The 17,104-nt window shown below is 38.3% G+C and overlaps 1 protein-coding gene across 1 annotated transcript in view; it reads right to left on the bottom strand.

Moving 5' to 3' along the window:
- Positions 1-17,104, bottom strand: part of LOC145415709 (oxysterol-binding protein-related protein 6-like) — a 521,853-nt gene that overhangs the window by 442,049 nt on the left and 62,700 nt on the right. The window contains exon 4 of the mRNA XM_080284933.1: positions 11,797-11,952. Coding sequence (XP_080141059.1) covers positions 11,797-11,952 — 156 coding nt within the window. The remainder of the gene's footprint in view (positions 1-11,796; positions 11,953-17,104) is intronic.

Raw genomic sequence — 17,104 nt, 5'->3', positions numbered from 1 at the left:
AACTGGAATTACTGAAAGAGAAAAGGGAGGAAGCAAAAACAAAAAATGAGGGAAGATCAGAAGAGGACAAGAAGAAATTTTTTTACAAAGTAATAGGATTGCAGGTACGAAAGTGGTACACAAACAGGATGGAAGAAAAAGGAGGAAGGTAGTAGAACCATGTCATGACAAGTATATAAACAAGATGATAAAGTTGATGTACTCAAATGTGGATGGAATGGTATCTAAATTACTAGAGATGAATGATTATGTCAGAGAAAATGAACCACAAATAATATGCCTAACTGAGACAAAATTAACACCAAGGATATCCAATGACATACTAAACTTAGAGGAATACAATATATGGAGAAGAGACAGAAATTTAAAAAAAGGCGGAGGAATTATAATATTAACTAAGAAAAATCTAAAAGTCAAGGAAATAAACCTAAATATACCATCACAAGTAGAACTGATTGCAGTAGAGATCGACACATCTGAAGGTAAAGTAATTGTAGCCAATTTGTATATGCCACCCAGATCAAACACATGGGAAAGAAACGAATATGAGGACCTGGCAGAGAGTACAATTCAGAGTATAAGATCCTTGCTACATAAAATGGAAGAGAAATCGGAAAGAATTATACTAACTGGGGATTTCAATACAAATATAAATTGGAATACTCTAGATATAAATAGCCAAGAAAGCTGTTGGGACCAAAAGCTCCTGGATCTCGTACAAGAGTTTTTCTTAACGCAACACGTGAGGGAAACCACTAGAAAAAGAGGACTTGACGTACCTTCAGTGCTAGATCTAATATTTACTAGGCAAGAAAATGACAATGACAGTTTAATATATCACCCTCCACTCGGCAAAAGTGATCATGCAGTACTAAATTATAACTTCAGGATAGCATATGACACAGTAAACAGCACTGACAGTTACAAAAAGAGACTAAACTATAAAAAGGGAAATTATCAAGACCTAAAGAAGTATTTCCTAGAAGTTGATTGGGAAAATGAGCTTAGAGGACAAGATTTAAATGCTGCATATAAAAATTTTTGTGAATTTTATGAAATAGGAGTCCAGAAGTACATCCCACAGCACAAAGAAGCAGATAAGAAAATACAGAAATGGTTCAATACAGAATGTAAAAAATCAAAAGAAAGAAGAGATTTGTTGTGGAATAGATACAGAAGACACAATAGTGAAAGGGCGTATAATAATTACAAACAGGCAAGAAACGACTATACAAGAACAAGGAGGGAAGCCCAAAAACAGTTTGAGGAGGATATAATAAATAAAAGTAGTGATCAACCAAAGCTGTTTTACAGCTATATCAGAAACAAAACCAAAGTAAAAGATATAATACAATCCATCACGGACGAGGGAATCACTTATACACAAGAGAAAGATATTTGTGAAGCACTAAATAAGAATTTCCAATTAGTTTTTACAGAAGAAAAAAATTTTGAGAGGGACTATGTGGAACACGCATGTCCACACATACTACCAGATATACAAATAGCAGAAAAAGTAATACAAGAGGAGTTAAGTAGATTAGACAGAGGAAAAGCAAGTGGTCCTGATGAAATTTCATGTTGGGTGTTACGAGAATGTGCAAAGGAGTTAAGTTAACCATTATTTTTAATTTTCAAGAAATCTTTGAGTCAAGGGAAACTACCTGATATTTGGAAAAAAGCAAATATAGTCCCCTTATTCAAGAAAGGAAATAGACAAAATCCTCTCAACTACCGACCAGTATCACTGACTAGTGTTGTAAGCAAGGTATTAGAAAAACTTATAAGAAAAGCTTGGGTAAATCATCTAGAAAAACACAGTATGATAACAGAAAGACAGTTTGGTTTCAGAAAAGGAAAATCATGTGTTACTAATCTGTTGAGCTACTATGACAGAGTAACAAACACAATACAGGAAAGGGAAGGATGGGTGGACAGTATCTATTTAGATTTCAAGAAAGCTTTTGACATAGTACCACACCAAAGACTTTTATGGAAGCTGTACCATCAAGGAGGAATTCGAGGCAAACTGTTTTGTTGGATGCAAGACTTTCTCATAAAAAGAGAAATGAGGACAGTACTAAGAGGAAACTACTCATCATGGAAAGAAGTGACTAGTGGAGTACCACAGGGTTCGGTGCTGGCACCAATCATGTTTCTAGTGTACATAAATGATATAAACAGTAACACTGGAAATGAGAGCTATCTGAATATGTTTGCAGATGATGCAAAAATACAAAGGAGAATTACTAGCACAGACTCTTGTAGGGAGCTACAAGAAGAATTAAATAAACTTCATGAATGGAGTAGTACATGGCAAATGGAATTCAATGTGGACAAGTGTCATGTAATCAAGTTTGGTAAAAGTGGAAAAAGACCTGATTGGGATTATAAGTTAGGAAATAAAACCCTATACACATCAGAAAGAGAGAAAGACCTAGGTGTGATTATCAATAACAGACTATCTCCGGCTGACCACATAAGCGAGAAGGTACGGAACATGTATACACTGCTTGCAAATATGAGAATAGCATTCACATACATAAATGAAGACATGCTAAAAAAGATAATAACATCATTCATTAGACCAACCCTGGAATATGCATCAGTAGTCTGTAGTCCTCATCTCAAAAAGCATATAGACAAGATTGAAAAAGTTCAAAGGGCCGCTACAAGATGGATACCAAGCTTAAGGGACCTAAGCTACGAAGAAAGACTAAATAAACTGAATCTACCAACACTACAGGAGAGAAGGAAAAGAGGTGACATGATAATGCTATATAAGTGCATATCAGGAAAGGAGAAAATAGACATAAATGATTACTTAACATATGGAGAAGCATCAGCAAGAGGACACTGCAAAAAACTGCATAAGAAGAGAGGTGATAAAGACGTAAGGAAATTCAGTTTCCCAAACAGAGCAATTGATCAATGGAATGCACTACCGAATGAAATAGTGTGTGCCAAAACAATTCACAAATTTCAGGATATGTACGATAAATATGGTCTAAGACACGGGACAATACGAGCTTGACTCATTCCTGTAAAGATACAATTAGGTAAGAACACACACACACACACACACACACACACACACACACACACACACACAGAAAAAATAGATGCAATTATGGGAAGGCAGACTTTCCGTCCCTGAGGAACTTTTTCTAAAATGTAGACTGGAGAAAAATGAACACGATCACAAATGTTGATGAGAAATACGAGTTTCTGATAGAAGTGTATAAAACAGGAGTTAGTAAATAAGTCCCAAAATTTTCCGCAGCTATGGAAAAGAAGAAAGATTGGTTTAACAACAGATGTGGAGTGGCACATGAGGCAAGAAAATGAGCATGGAATAAAGTGAGAAGAAGGTATTGTGAAAGGGCTTGGGAGGAGTACAAGCAGGTACGAAATGAATATGTAAGGGTGCGGAGAGAAGAAGAAAGGAAATATGAAAAAGATATTGTAACTAAATGTAAACAAAAGAGCCGAAATTATTTTATGGGGGTGTGAATGTTAAAATGAAAGTTAAGGACAGTATAATACGATTGGAGAATCAAAATGAAACCTATGAAAGAGAAGAAGAATTGTGTGAAATAATGAACAATAAACTGCAGTCAGTCTGTGTGTTGGTAGAGGAATTTAGGGAACCTGAAATAGAACCCAAGGTGACAGAAATGGCAGAAATTACAGTGGATGTGAATGAGGTGCTGCAGCTAATGAGGGATTTGGATGTAAGAAAAGCAATGGGACAAGATGGGGTGTCTGGATGGATCCCAAAGGAATGTGCAAACCAGTTAGTGTGGCCTGTTTATGTCATCATCAAGACTTCGCTGGAAAATGGACAGTTACCTAAAGACTGGAAAAGAGCAAGTATACTGCACCAATCTTCAAGGGATGAGATAGGGAAGATCCACTCAATTATAGACCTGTATCACTTACTAGTACTGTTTGTAAAATCTGCAAAAAAATTATTAGAAAAAGATGGATAAAGTATTTAGAAGAAAATGAAGTGATAACTCCAAGATAATTTGGTTTTAGGGAAGGAAGATCATGTGTTACTAACCTATTAAGTATCTACAGTAGGGTAATGGATGTCATACAAGAGAGAAAGGGATGGGCAGATTGTGTCTATCTTGACCTCAAGAAAGCATTTGACAGGGTGCCCCATAGGAGACTGCTGTGGAAGTTGTAAGACCCTTGGAGGGGTGCATGGGACTCTATTAAAGTGGATGGAAGATTATTTGATAGGAAGGCAGATGGGAATAGCCATAAGAGACAAAGTTTCACAATGGAGACACGTGACTAGTGAAGTACCCCAGGGCTCTGTCTTAGCCCCAATAATGTTTCTGATTTATGTAAATGATTTACCAGAGGGTTTAAATAGTTACATGAGTATGTTCGCAGATGATGCAAAAATCATGAAACATATTAACCCCTTACCCGCAGGGCGTCACTTTCGTGACGCTCGGGCGCAATGGATCATACCGCGGGGCGTCACTTTTGTGATTCTGTGTTATTTTGAATTCTTCCGGGCTTTCAAGTGGTGGCTTGTATCATCTATCAGTACTGCCAGTGTCCAACAATAGTCAGCACTGCTAATGTCATCTGTACTCCTATCCATTGTTGACAATTCAGCCATTTATCCCCATTCTTGACTCCCCTCCCTACCTTCCCTCCATTACCCTCTCCTCTCACCTGCACGGCCACGCTGCACTAAGCAAATCTTCCCCGGAATTTTCCACTGATTTCATCCATTGAAATAAACCCTATGCCCTATTCTTATACAAAATAATATATATATAAAAAAAATAAGGTAACTGATAGTGCCATGCACCTAGAGTTGGCTAATTATCACCTGTCAACACCCCACGTGCACTTGTTCACTAATTTTCCCTGGTAATATCCCATTGAAATATGCTGTATAATCTATTCTCGTAATAAAAATATACATATATAAGTAAGGAAGGGAGAAACCTAAGTGATATTTACATTATCTGGAACTACCTAATTTCCTGCCAATCATTTCACAGTATACAAATCAGCAGCTGTCACCTCGCTGACGCTGTCAACCCTTGGCTGCCCCATATCCGCCTCATCATTTAGTTCAGTGTTGTTTCTTGAGATGAAAGCACGTAGCACTCGCGCCCCTCCATTTCCGCCGCTTCTAGAGGGCCCTGTGACCTCTACCCTTACTAAACCTCGTGTAGGAAGGGGTAAAGGACTAAATGACTTTGCTGTGGAGTGTGAACTGGCTAATTTATCCACAATAATGATGGACATTGACTATAATCTTTCTGGTGAATCGTGTGATGAGCCAGTGGAGGAAATGGTGATAAACTACGAATGCTTCAGTGTCCCAAGTTCTTCCTGGCTCCAAGGGAAAGGAGCCCTTATTTACCGGAAGTGATGGTGTATAACATAGTGTAAATAAAATAAAAATGTAAATAATTACTAATATAAGAATATGAGTACATATACTTGGAGTAATGACAGTCAAAGCTTTGCTCTCATCGCTAGTTTACTGAACGAGAAATTTAATACCTGGAGTAAAAATAAACTACTATTACTGAAGGAAACTTATGGATAAATACTGTATATATATATATACACTCAACCCTCGGTTATCACGGGTTCCGCTATAGCGTATCTCGCTATCACGCCTATATAAAAAATTACCCAAATACCTTTATCACGCACTAAATGCCCGCTATCGCGCACCGGAAATGCTCGAAATTTTCAGGAAGGCCGGGCTCCGGTGCTCTGCCCAGCCAACAAAAGCTTCACTCCGTGATTGGTCGTGTGACGTCAGCGCCAGCCAAGCGCTGATTGGCCGGCCAATCAAGTCTCCTGCCCGCCAAACCATTCAAGTGCGCACCCTCAGACCGTGAACAGTGACAGCGAGAACAATAACCTTTTTTATGATATGACCATGGCCAATGTACTCCCTCCCTGTCCCACTACCATCACCCAACATAATGCTGCGGCACCTGGCAGGGAAATAAAGAAAAGGAAGAACCTACGTTATGCAAATAAACTGGAAATGTGAAACTTATAGACAATGAAGAGACCAAGTGAAGTGTGGGGAAGAAATATAACATCAGTGAATCAACTGTGAGGGGTATTTATAAGAATCATGATCACATCATAAAACATGCTCACATTTGGACTATTGTATGTTAATATGTGGTACAAAATGGGTATCTTAGGGGTAAAGATTGAGGTCATGACACCAATTAGAATTATTTCCATAAGTTCTTCAATTCGGCTAACACGGTTTCGGCTATAGCGCAGCCATAGCAGGACCACTTGGGAGTGATAGCCGAGGGCTGAGTGTACTGTGTGTATATATATATATATATATATATATATATATATATATATATGCATATATATACAGTGTATATATATATATATATATATATATATATATACAGGTAACTCGCATGGAACACGTGGGTTTCGTTCCTACCGTGCCGTGTTAGGTGCGAAATCGCGTATATTTAAACTACAGTACTCCATATTTTGCTCCATAGACCCCCAGTTGTGTTGTTTTGCTGTTATCTGTCACTGGTAATCACTAGAAAGCACTTTAAGTGGTTAGAAGGTTTATTTAATGTTATAACTCACAAATACAGTACTCCAGAGCAAAACTTCAACACACAAATACTGTACGTAAACACAAGGAAACATTCCGACGCCGATCATAGGTAATCATATAAATCAGGTTAACTGGTACCAGTGCTTTAACTTACAAGCACATACTAGAACAGTACATATTTAACTTAGAAATGCAGTGCTGTGATATTGAATGATTTCAGTACATAATCTGTTAGGAATGGCTGGAAAAAAAAAAATGTTATGAACATTTTCACCTTTTTGATATATGTTTATGGTAGTTTCGAGTTATTTTTTACGTTATCGTTGTGCCCATGCTTGGAAAAGGGAGCGAAAGAGTTGAATTTTCAGTCCTAAATGAGAAAACTGCACGTCCTCCAAGGCTAGACTCTGCCACGGGAGAATAAAGTGGAGGGTCAGTCCGATTAGCAATAAGGAAGTTGTGTCACATCTTCCAGCTCCCACACCAAGAGTATGGCTAAAAATAGAATCGTAATGCAGTTTCAGAACTAACAATAAGGCTAATTATTACGAATACAGATACAAAGCAGAAATAAATACGTTTACAGATGGGGAAAACGTACTTCTTCCGTCATAACATGTTCATCTTTCTCTATCATTTTACCTTGTTATTTTCGCAATATATATTGCTGTCTCGTAAACAGGGTGGTTGTTTGTGTTTTGCAAGGGAGGAAAAAAGATTGTATTTTCTGTCTGGGTCGAGATAATGGGTGTAACTATGTGTGGTTAGGCATGGCCACGAGCAAAAAAATCGTACATCCACTCATCATGATATCAGGTGGTGAACTGACAGATGACACATGAGAGGGTGAAGTCAAGGTCAGTCTCATGTCCCAGATTTTCGTTCACTTCCCGAAAGTTTTCACAGTTTTCTACAATTTGCATTGCATCAAATGATCCAAACCATTACAGCATACCTGAGCAAATAGGTAAAGATACCAAGACAAAAATGTATTTTTCTCTTATTATAAGTCTTTAACGAACAAACTAAAAAGGCAATATTCCGATGCCGATCATGGGTAATCATATAAATCAGGTTAACTGGTTACAAGGCTTTATTTAATGCTTTAATTGCTTACAAGTACATACCAGAACAGTAAATATTTAACTTACAAATACAGTACTGTAGAGAAGCAGTACAGTAAGAGTTTAACGAACAAACAAAAAAGGCAATATTCCGATGCCGATCATGGGTAATCATATAATTCAGGTTAACTGGTTACAAGGCTTTATTTAATGATTTAACTTTATTTAAGTGCTTACAAGTACAGTACATATGAGAACAGTAAATATTTAACTTACAAATACTGTACAGTACTGTGGAAAAAACGAACAAATAAAAAAGGCAATATTCTGACGCCTATCAGGTAAACTGGTTATAAGACTTTATTTCTTGCTTTAACGTTATTTAATAGTACTTTAAGTTGCACATAAACTTACCAGAACAGTATAGTACTCTAAATATTTAACTTACAAATACTGTGCTACTGTACTCGGGAATCTCACTCACTGAATAATTTCCCGCCTAGATCGTCACATAATCAAAACAAACCGCGCGCTGCAGTGACGTTCGACGATTTGATCTTTCAAAGGCCTCTCCTGCGTTAATTTGTAGTTTTCATGATGGTTTTTTAATCTTACGTTGTCTTATATGTATCCCAGCCCTTACCGTGTATAATTGCGAGCGGTGACGTTCGAGGATTTGATCTTTCAAAGGCCTCTCCTGCGTTAATTTGTAGTTTTCATGATGGTTTTTTAATCTTACGTTGTCTTATATGTATCCCAGCCCTTACCGTGTATAATTGCGAGCGCGTTCCGTGAGATCGTGTTCCGTGTGAGTTACCTGTATATATATGCATATATATATATATATATATATATATATATAAATGTAATAAAGTTATATGAATATAAAAAGTGTGTGTGTTTATGAATAATAAAAGACAGAATACCAGCGGGGAAAAGCACAAGTGGGAAGCTCGTACGTGCTCGTAATTTTCATTGCTTTCACAGTGCTTTTTTTTTTGGTGCATGGATTCCAAACTACTTGAAAATCATAGAATAGTGTTTCTAGTGATAATATCAGGCTGTGGTAATCATATTACGGGATGTCAGGAAGTGTAAAGTGGAGAATTCGTTACCCAACTTTAGAAGTCTCCACAAGTCCTATAGTACTCGACGAAGGCTCAACTAACATCCCAGGAGAAAGCTGTGTCATATGCACATGTAGTTATAATATTCTAGGACTAATAACTGATTTTTGGCAAACATTTTTAAAAAATCAGTCGGAGCACGAATATCCTCGCGGGACGCGCAAGATGCGCAGAAACATTCTCGCGTGTAGGGGTTAAAGGTATTGATAGTTGAAAAAAACTGCAAGAGGACTTGGACAAACTCCACAGATGGAGCCAGACTTGGAAAATGAATTTTAATGCCAAGAAGTGTCATGTTCAGTACCCTCAAGTCCAACACGCGTTTGTCCAGCATGATTCGCGTCCAGCACGGAGAGCAAAAAATTTGTACGATTTAATATGATTTAAGTACTGTAAAACGAGTGCATAAGCATAACACGGATGGAGCTCCGAGAAGTGGGCGAAATCCGCAGAGTTCGCCTCTAGCACGATCACCCCTGGTCCAACGTGGTCATACTGGACGTTCCCGTGATGCTGACAGCCAATCAAAACTTCCGATCAAGTAGCCTCCCCCGCCCGCTATCGTGACGAGATCGTGATGTCGCTCAATGAAAAACGCTTCTGCTCTCACGTGATATTTTGTTTAAATTTCTCCTGCCACAGCACCACTCAGTTGCATAATTCGCATTGGACGGTGCTTTTTTCTCGCTGCATTTTCTGCCCTTGCTACTGCATTATACCCTGCTCACGATGCCTAGGAAGCCTTCTGAGAACCCCAAGAAGCGGCGGCACCTCCCTCAGGCCACCAAGCTAGAATTCATCGAGAGGCAGAAGAAAGGGGAGAGGAATTTCAAAGGATTTATGAGGGAGATTGAGGAGGAGCAGCAGCCATTACCCACCAGTGACGCCAGCAGCTATCCTCCAGGGACCCAGTAGGACTACCTAGTCTCGGATATCACCTTCCATTCCCAGCAAGCCCACCAACATTATCCTAAAAGGTTAGTTATCATTCATAGTACAGTATCATTTATTATAATTACTGTAGTACCAATATATGTATAGGTATATGGTAGGTATTTAGGGTGACTTTTCCTAGGGTTGCTGACATAATTCATTTTTCCCCATAAGCTCTGTTGTTTGTCCAACACGTTTTTGGTCCAACACGGGACCCATGCATGACAATATTACTGTGTTGGACGCGAAGGTACTGTATTAGAAATGGGAATGAGTGAAAAAGACCGCAATGGACATACAAAATGGGCAATGAGATAATTTGTAAAAGATGAGAAAGACTTGGGAGGGACTATTCAGGATGACTTGTCACCAGAAAAACATATAAACAAAATCACTGGAGGAACTTATGGATTACTGACCAATATGAGAGTGGTTTTTAATTATATTGATGAGGAAATGCTGAGGGAGCTGATAGTGACCATGATAAGACCAAAACTAGAGTATGCAGCTGTGGTATGGTCACCTCATTTGAAGAAGCATATTGATAAACTAGAGAGGGTTCAACAGATGGCAACGAGGATGATACCATGTTTAAGGGAACTGGCCTACGAGGAGAGATTGGAAAAACTGAAGTTACCAACACTGCGTGAGGAGAAAGAGGTAACTTGATCACGATATTTAGAAATGTAAGAGAATTGGAAAGGGTGGACAGAGAGGATCTTTTTGTGTTGGATGATGGAAGAACAAGAAGTCATGACTTCAATTTGAAGAAAAGCAGATGTCTTAATGATCTTAAAAGGTTCAGTTTCCTAAACAGAGGCATAGGTATTTGAAATGACTTAGGCGAAGAGGTGATGCAGGCAAAGAACATTCATGTGTTTAAAACTAGACTGGATAAATGTAGATATGGAGACAGGAAAACATGAGCTTAGCTCAATTCCTGTATGCTACAAATAGGTAAAATACAAATACATACACACACACACACACACCCACACAGAAATACACACCCACCCACCCACCCACACACACAGGAAGAGAAATAATTATGTAAAAAAAAGAATACAGTACAGTAATTTTTCTAATAACTGATGCACACACACACACACACACACACACACACACACACACAGAAGAAGATAAACAGTTAAGCAAAAACAGAATACAGTAATTTTTATAATAACTGACCAGTGATTAACCAAAATACAGCTACCAATAAAATCCCAGCAAAGGGATTCATAAGGAAGTAAAGTTTCTTACTGCATGATTGATTCATTCACTGAATACTGTCATTAATTTCACAGTGAAACAGTAATAACTCCAGTACAGCCAGTCTTCATTTAAAGTATCGGATGTGTACAGAAAAATGCTACAGTACTTTAATCCCAGAATGCCAAGTGTCATCCAACATGACATTCTTCCTGAATCAAATGCCTGGTGTCAATGATTAAGATGTGCCAAAAATTTCAATCAGTGCACACCCAAGGAGGAAAGCAACATTCACTGTTGACTCTAAAGCTAAAAAGGAGAAAACATATCACTCACACACTTTCCAAGGCATGTGGGCAAGGAACAAGAGGGAAAGTTAGTCAGTGGGTGGTGGTTGCAGTCACAGGCACTTGGCATTCCATCACCAAAACAGACTATCTTAATTTAACTCACCCATGCCATTTTTACAAGCAACGCAGCAGTCTCAACTTACTGGCATCTTGAAGGTTAGTGTTTTTTGCTGGTACCAAATACAGTATATGAAATTTGCTTGAGTAGGTTATGATCTATGAATTTTTTGCAGTTTAGAAAAAAAATTACCAAAGATGCCTGGTTGATAGGTTCACTACATCGCAGCCGTGCTTGGCATCCACAGGTTAAATGAAACTGTGTTGAGACATGATTATAATTAATTACTGAGGAGTTTAAGTGGGAAAACAAAAAAAATCTTGACTTCCTAAGAAAAGATGTGCTTTCAACTGCAAACTGAAGTAAAAGAACTTTAAATGAGGACTAACCGTTGTAATAGCTCAAATTTTTTCTAATCTCTGGAAAAATAAATCAATTATAAGCATGACCTTACCAGGGAAGGCAGCCCAGCATCCACCTGGTCCAGTGCATTTGCCCGCCCTGGGCTGGGAGGAACAGGCAACTCTCCACTAGTACTTTTACTTGCTTTATGTTTCCGAAGTCGAAACTTTCGACGTGACTTGGTAGAGGGTGTGGTAGGTTCCCCATGCTGTGGAAGGACAAACATTATAGTAAGCCCATCATAAGTTGGCATTTGTTGAATTGATATTTCATATGAGTCAAAATGGTTGTTGTCTCAGAATTCTAAAAGTAAAATTAGGAACATTTTCACTCATCAAATACTTTATTCACTAAGCCACAATGAGATGAACAGCAATGCATTGTATTTCAATGTTTATCACCTCTGTCATCAACTACAATGTCAATAAAAATGTCAACCCTTGCCTGCAATGCTGGCAAGTATAATTCTTTGGCACAGAGGGGTTGATAATGTGCAGTATTCACTATTAAAATTGCTTGACTGTAGTATGAAGCAACCAAGGGAAAAGTACCACGATATGTCTGACTTTTGATATCACGAAGGCCAGTACACTAAACTTTTCAACTTATCTGGGCTTTCTTGTACTATGACCATTTGCAGTCCTGTAAACAGCAGCTTTGTATACAGTACCAGATAAGAAATAGCACCACATTTAACCTCTTCACTATAACAAAGTTTTTTCCTTTACATCAGATGACCACCAAAACAATTTTATTCAAAGATTCTGATTAGTTCTTGTTGTGATGGGGCTAAGCTGCCCCACAAACATATGAGTAATGGCCTGATTCTGGAAAATATTGGATTCATTATGTTTATAACAGATTATGGAATGCAGGAAATGGATTTGTATCAGCCCAATGAACGATTTACATTATCAGAGAGTACTGGCATGTACGATCTGGTTCTATATTGGCCCAATACATGCTTCAAGATAGTGGATGTTAAGGAATTGGATCTTTATTGGCACAATATATGATTATCAATATCGGGCAGCAGTGAATACCAAACACCAAAATCATGGATATGGCTTACCTGTATACACTCTTGTGTAATATAAGCATAAAGATGACTTCTTAAAAAAAATTATAACAGAATAAAATACATAAAAATTACACTAACGGGGATTTGAACCTGCATCATCACACTGAACCATTGATTCCTGTATCCACTTGACCAACATGTCATCTCACTTTCATAAATGGAGATATTTTCTGTTTTTAGTTTTGTTCAGTGACTGTATATTAGAAACTATACACTTATCTGATATAAATATTGTCTTATTAATCTTGTAAAGCTACAATCAGTACCCAGTATCATGCATAAAGTTAAATACCATTCATCACAGACCATATTCTCACATACAGGAACAACAAAATGTCAATATTTGGAATGGTAGAATATTCCAAAAGCAAATATGTATTTTATTAATATTTTATGGAACAGTTTGCTTTTTTTCTCCATTTGTTTTTCCTTCCTCCGTTCTGTTAAAAAAAAAAAAAAAAAAAAAAAAAAAATTATAAGGATAATAGTTTCTGCTATGCTGTTTCTACTTAAATTGGCATCTTTATCTCTTGAATAATGTGATATAACAGAATCTAATGCATTAGAATATGCTGACAGTTACGATCGAAGACAGACAGGACGTAGTTACAGCCCAATCACTGTCTTATTCTGCCAATGAGCTAAGTGAATAAAACCTGTAAAAGGCAGGCTATGTTAATGAGGCATTTAATTTTCACTCCCCAGAACCATACATATATATATATATATATATATATATAGGTCTATAAAATAATTTAACTTGTCACATACTGCCAAGAATTCCTGATGACGCGTGGGCAGCGTGCTGGTGTGTGAGTTGCAAGGACGTAGATTCGAAACTCATGTATGTAAGTAATTTAAATTCTCTCATTTCTTTCATTACTTGACAGCAGCGCAGGAAGTAAGGAGAGCTTAGGTTGATAGCATACGATGTTGGCATATTAATGAAATCTGGGTGAGCTCCATATTATTGACAGCATGAATTTAAATCTTATCTATAATGGATACTGAAACTATAATGGAAGACAATTATTGGCCCATAATCAGCTTGATACATTGCCGTTAATAGGCCAGGGTGCAAACGGATAATGGATTTACATTTGCCCATTACAGACAGTAGAATCTGGAAGTATCAGGCCAATACTTGATGTAGAGGAAAACTAGTATTGGGTCAATATTGTGCCAGTATTTCAATGTTTGTTGGGTGTATATTACTGTATATATACATATACTGTACATATATGCTGTTTAAATATATATACATAAATATATATATATATATATATATATATATATATATATATATATACTGTATATACAGTGGAACCCCGGAATTCGTACGCCTCTCTACTCGTACAACTCGGTTTTCGTACAGGTTTTTCGCCCAAAAATCGCTCCAGTTTTCGTACGGTGACCCATTACTCGCACTGAGAGATGCGGCGTCATAGGTGCCACATGGTCGCCAGTCTGGCTTTGTCTTCCGCCAGCTATGCATCAGTCATACAGGCTCGATTAAACTTTGTGACGAATTACGTATTTTCGTTAGAAAATTGTACATAATTATGGGCCCTAAGAAGAATAGTGAGTCAGCTGCAACTAAAAGTAAAGGAGTGAGAACAACAACTGAGCTGATAAAAGAACTCATTGCAAAGTGGAACCTGTGTCTCCAATCTTGCCGTTTATTATTGTGTGGCGAAATCTACTGTTTCATCCACACTAAAGAATGGATTAATGCAAATTACATTGTTTCTTATGGAAAAAAATGATTCGGTTTTTGAACAATTCGCAACTTGTACAGCCTCCATGAACGAATTGTGTATGAATTCCGGGGCTCTACTGTATACATACATACATACATATCTATCTATCTACCTATCTATCTATCTATCTATCTATATATATATATATATATATATATATATATATATATATATATATATGAATGGTAAAGTTGGGAATGTGAAGGTGGATGGAATAGTTAGTGAGTGGGGTGTGCCTGCTGAGATAGATGAGAATGGGAACGTGTTAGTGGACATTTGTGCTGGGAGGGGGTTGGTGATAGCCAATATCCTCTTCAGGCATAAAATGATCCACAGGTATACATGGCGAGTGATGATAAAGGGTGGGTGGTGAACTGAATGAAAGGAAGGCAATGACTGATTATGTGTGTGTGGATCAAAGGATGCGAAGATGTGTAATGGATGCAAGAGCCTATAGAAGCTGGGGGAGTGGACTTTCTGACCACTACTTTGTAGTGGCCAGAATTAGAATTCAAGTAAGATGGAGGAATAGAAGAAGGGAAAGACGAGAGGAAGGAGTAGTTGCAAGGAGAGTGGAAAGGTTACAAGAGGATGAGAAAAAGGCAGAGTATAAGAGAGAAGTGGAGGAACAGGCAAGTATGAATTGGAGCAGATAGGAGACATGGAAGGTGTGTGTTGGATATTTACAGAAGAAATATGTGCAGCATGTGATGTGGTGTGTGGAAGGAAGAGAAGACGGAGGGGGGTGCAAGGAACAGCGTGGTGGACTGAAGAGGTGAGACAAGCTGTGGCACAGAAGAAGAAAGCATACAATGAATGGATGAGAAATAGGGGCGTGGAAGAAGTTGAGAGGTGGAAGAGAGAGTTATATGTAGAAAGAAAGAGAAAGGTGAAAAGATTACTAAGAGAGAGTAAGAAGAGAGTGGATGAAGAATCAGGAAGGAATTTGAGTGTAAAGTGGAGGGACTGTAAGAAAATGTTCTGGAAAGAGGTGAAAAGAGTAAGACAGGGTGGAAGTGAAGTTAGCAGGGGAGTGAAAGATAAAAATGGTAGATTACTAGTGGAGAAGGGAGAAAAAGTGAGCAGATGGAGAGAACACTTTAAGGAATTGTTGAACATACAGGATGGAAGTAATGTGAACATAAGTGGCTGGGGAATGGCTGGGAGAAGGAGGGAGGTGAGAAGACAGGAAGAAATCAGTAGGATAGAAGTTGTGGAAGCAATGAAGAAAGTTAAATCAGGGAAAGCCCCAGGAATTGATGGAGTGTGTGGTGAAATGCTGAAGCATAGGGGAGAGATAGTAGTAGAATGGATGTGGAAGATGTGCAGATTGGCCTGGGAGGAAGGTGGAGTTCCAGAGGACTGGAAGTCAGGTATAATTATTCCCTTGTACAAAGGAAAAGGGGAAAAAGAAGTGTGTGGTAATCATAGGGGCATTTGTCTTCTTAGTATAATAGGAAAAGTGTATGGTAGGATACTTATTGACAGAGTTAGAGAAAGAACAGAGAAATTAGTTGGAGAAGAACAGGGAGGCTTTAGGAAGGGAAGAGGTTGTGTAGATCACATATTCATTCTTAGATCTTTAGTGCAAAAGTTTCTAGAGAAGGGAAAGAAGTTGTAAGTGGCTTTCATGGATTTAGAGAAAGCACATGACAGGGTGGATAGATAAGGATTGTGGAAAGTGTTAAGAATATATGGAGTAGATGGGAAGTTGTTGAATGCTGTGAAGAGTATGTATGATGGTGCGAAGGCTGCAGTGCGTGTGGATGTTGAACTAAGTGAATTTTTCTCTTTGAAAGTTGGGTTGAAACAGGGATGTGTCATGTCTCCATGGTTGTTCAATCTGTACATGGATGGGGTAATAAAAGAGGTATAAGGTAGGGTAGTGGATGTTGGAGTGGCCCTGGTGAGAGAGGATAGTGTTTGGAAACTCCCTGTACTGTTGTTTGCAGATGATACTGTGTTGTTGAGTGAAGACGAAGGGGAGCTGCAAGGCTTGGTGGATGAGTTTGGGAGAGTGGGTAAGAAACGGAATCTACGGGTGAATGTAGGGAAGAGTAAAGTGATGGTCTTTGAGAGAGGTAAAGTCAGTGAATGTACAGCGAGGTTAGATGGTGAGGAATTGGAAAATGTGAATACGTTTAAATACTTGGGTAGTGTGATGAGTAAGGATGGAGGTTTGGAGGGTGAAGTGCTTGAAAGGGTACAGCAGGGAAGAAAGGTTGCTGGTTCTTTGAAAGAAGTGAGAAGAAACAGGGAAGTGAGCATGGAAGTGAAAAAGTTACTACATGACAGTATTGTGATACCAACTCTAACGTACGGAAGTGAAGCTTGGACACTGTTGGAAGGACACAAGTCAAGAGTGAGAGCAGTGGAAATGAGTTATTTAAGAGGAGCCTGTGGAGTCACATGGAGAGACAGGCTGACGAATGAGGATATATAGGAGCGTTGTGGTGTGGATGTGGATGTGATAGGAAGCGTTATGAGGAACACACTGAGGTGGTTTGGCCATGTGGAGA

This window comes from Coenobita brevimanus, chromosome 103 (genome assembly GCF_032717465.1).
Source record: "Coenobita brevimanus isolate Jiangsu-jjx chromosome 103, ASM3271746v2, whole genome shotgun sequence".
NCBI lineage: Eukaryota > Metazoa > Arthropoda > Malacostraca > Decapoda > Coenobitidae > Coenobita > Coenobita brevimanus.
The sequence above is the reverse complement of the archived record's forward strand: the minus strand, read 5'-3'. Positions and strand labels throughout refer to the sequence as shown.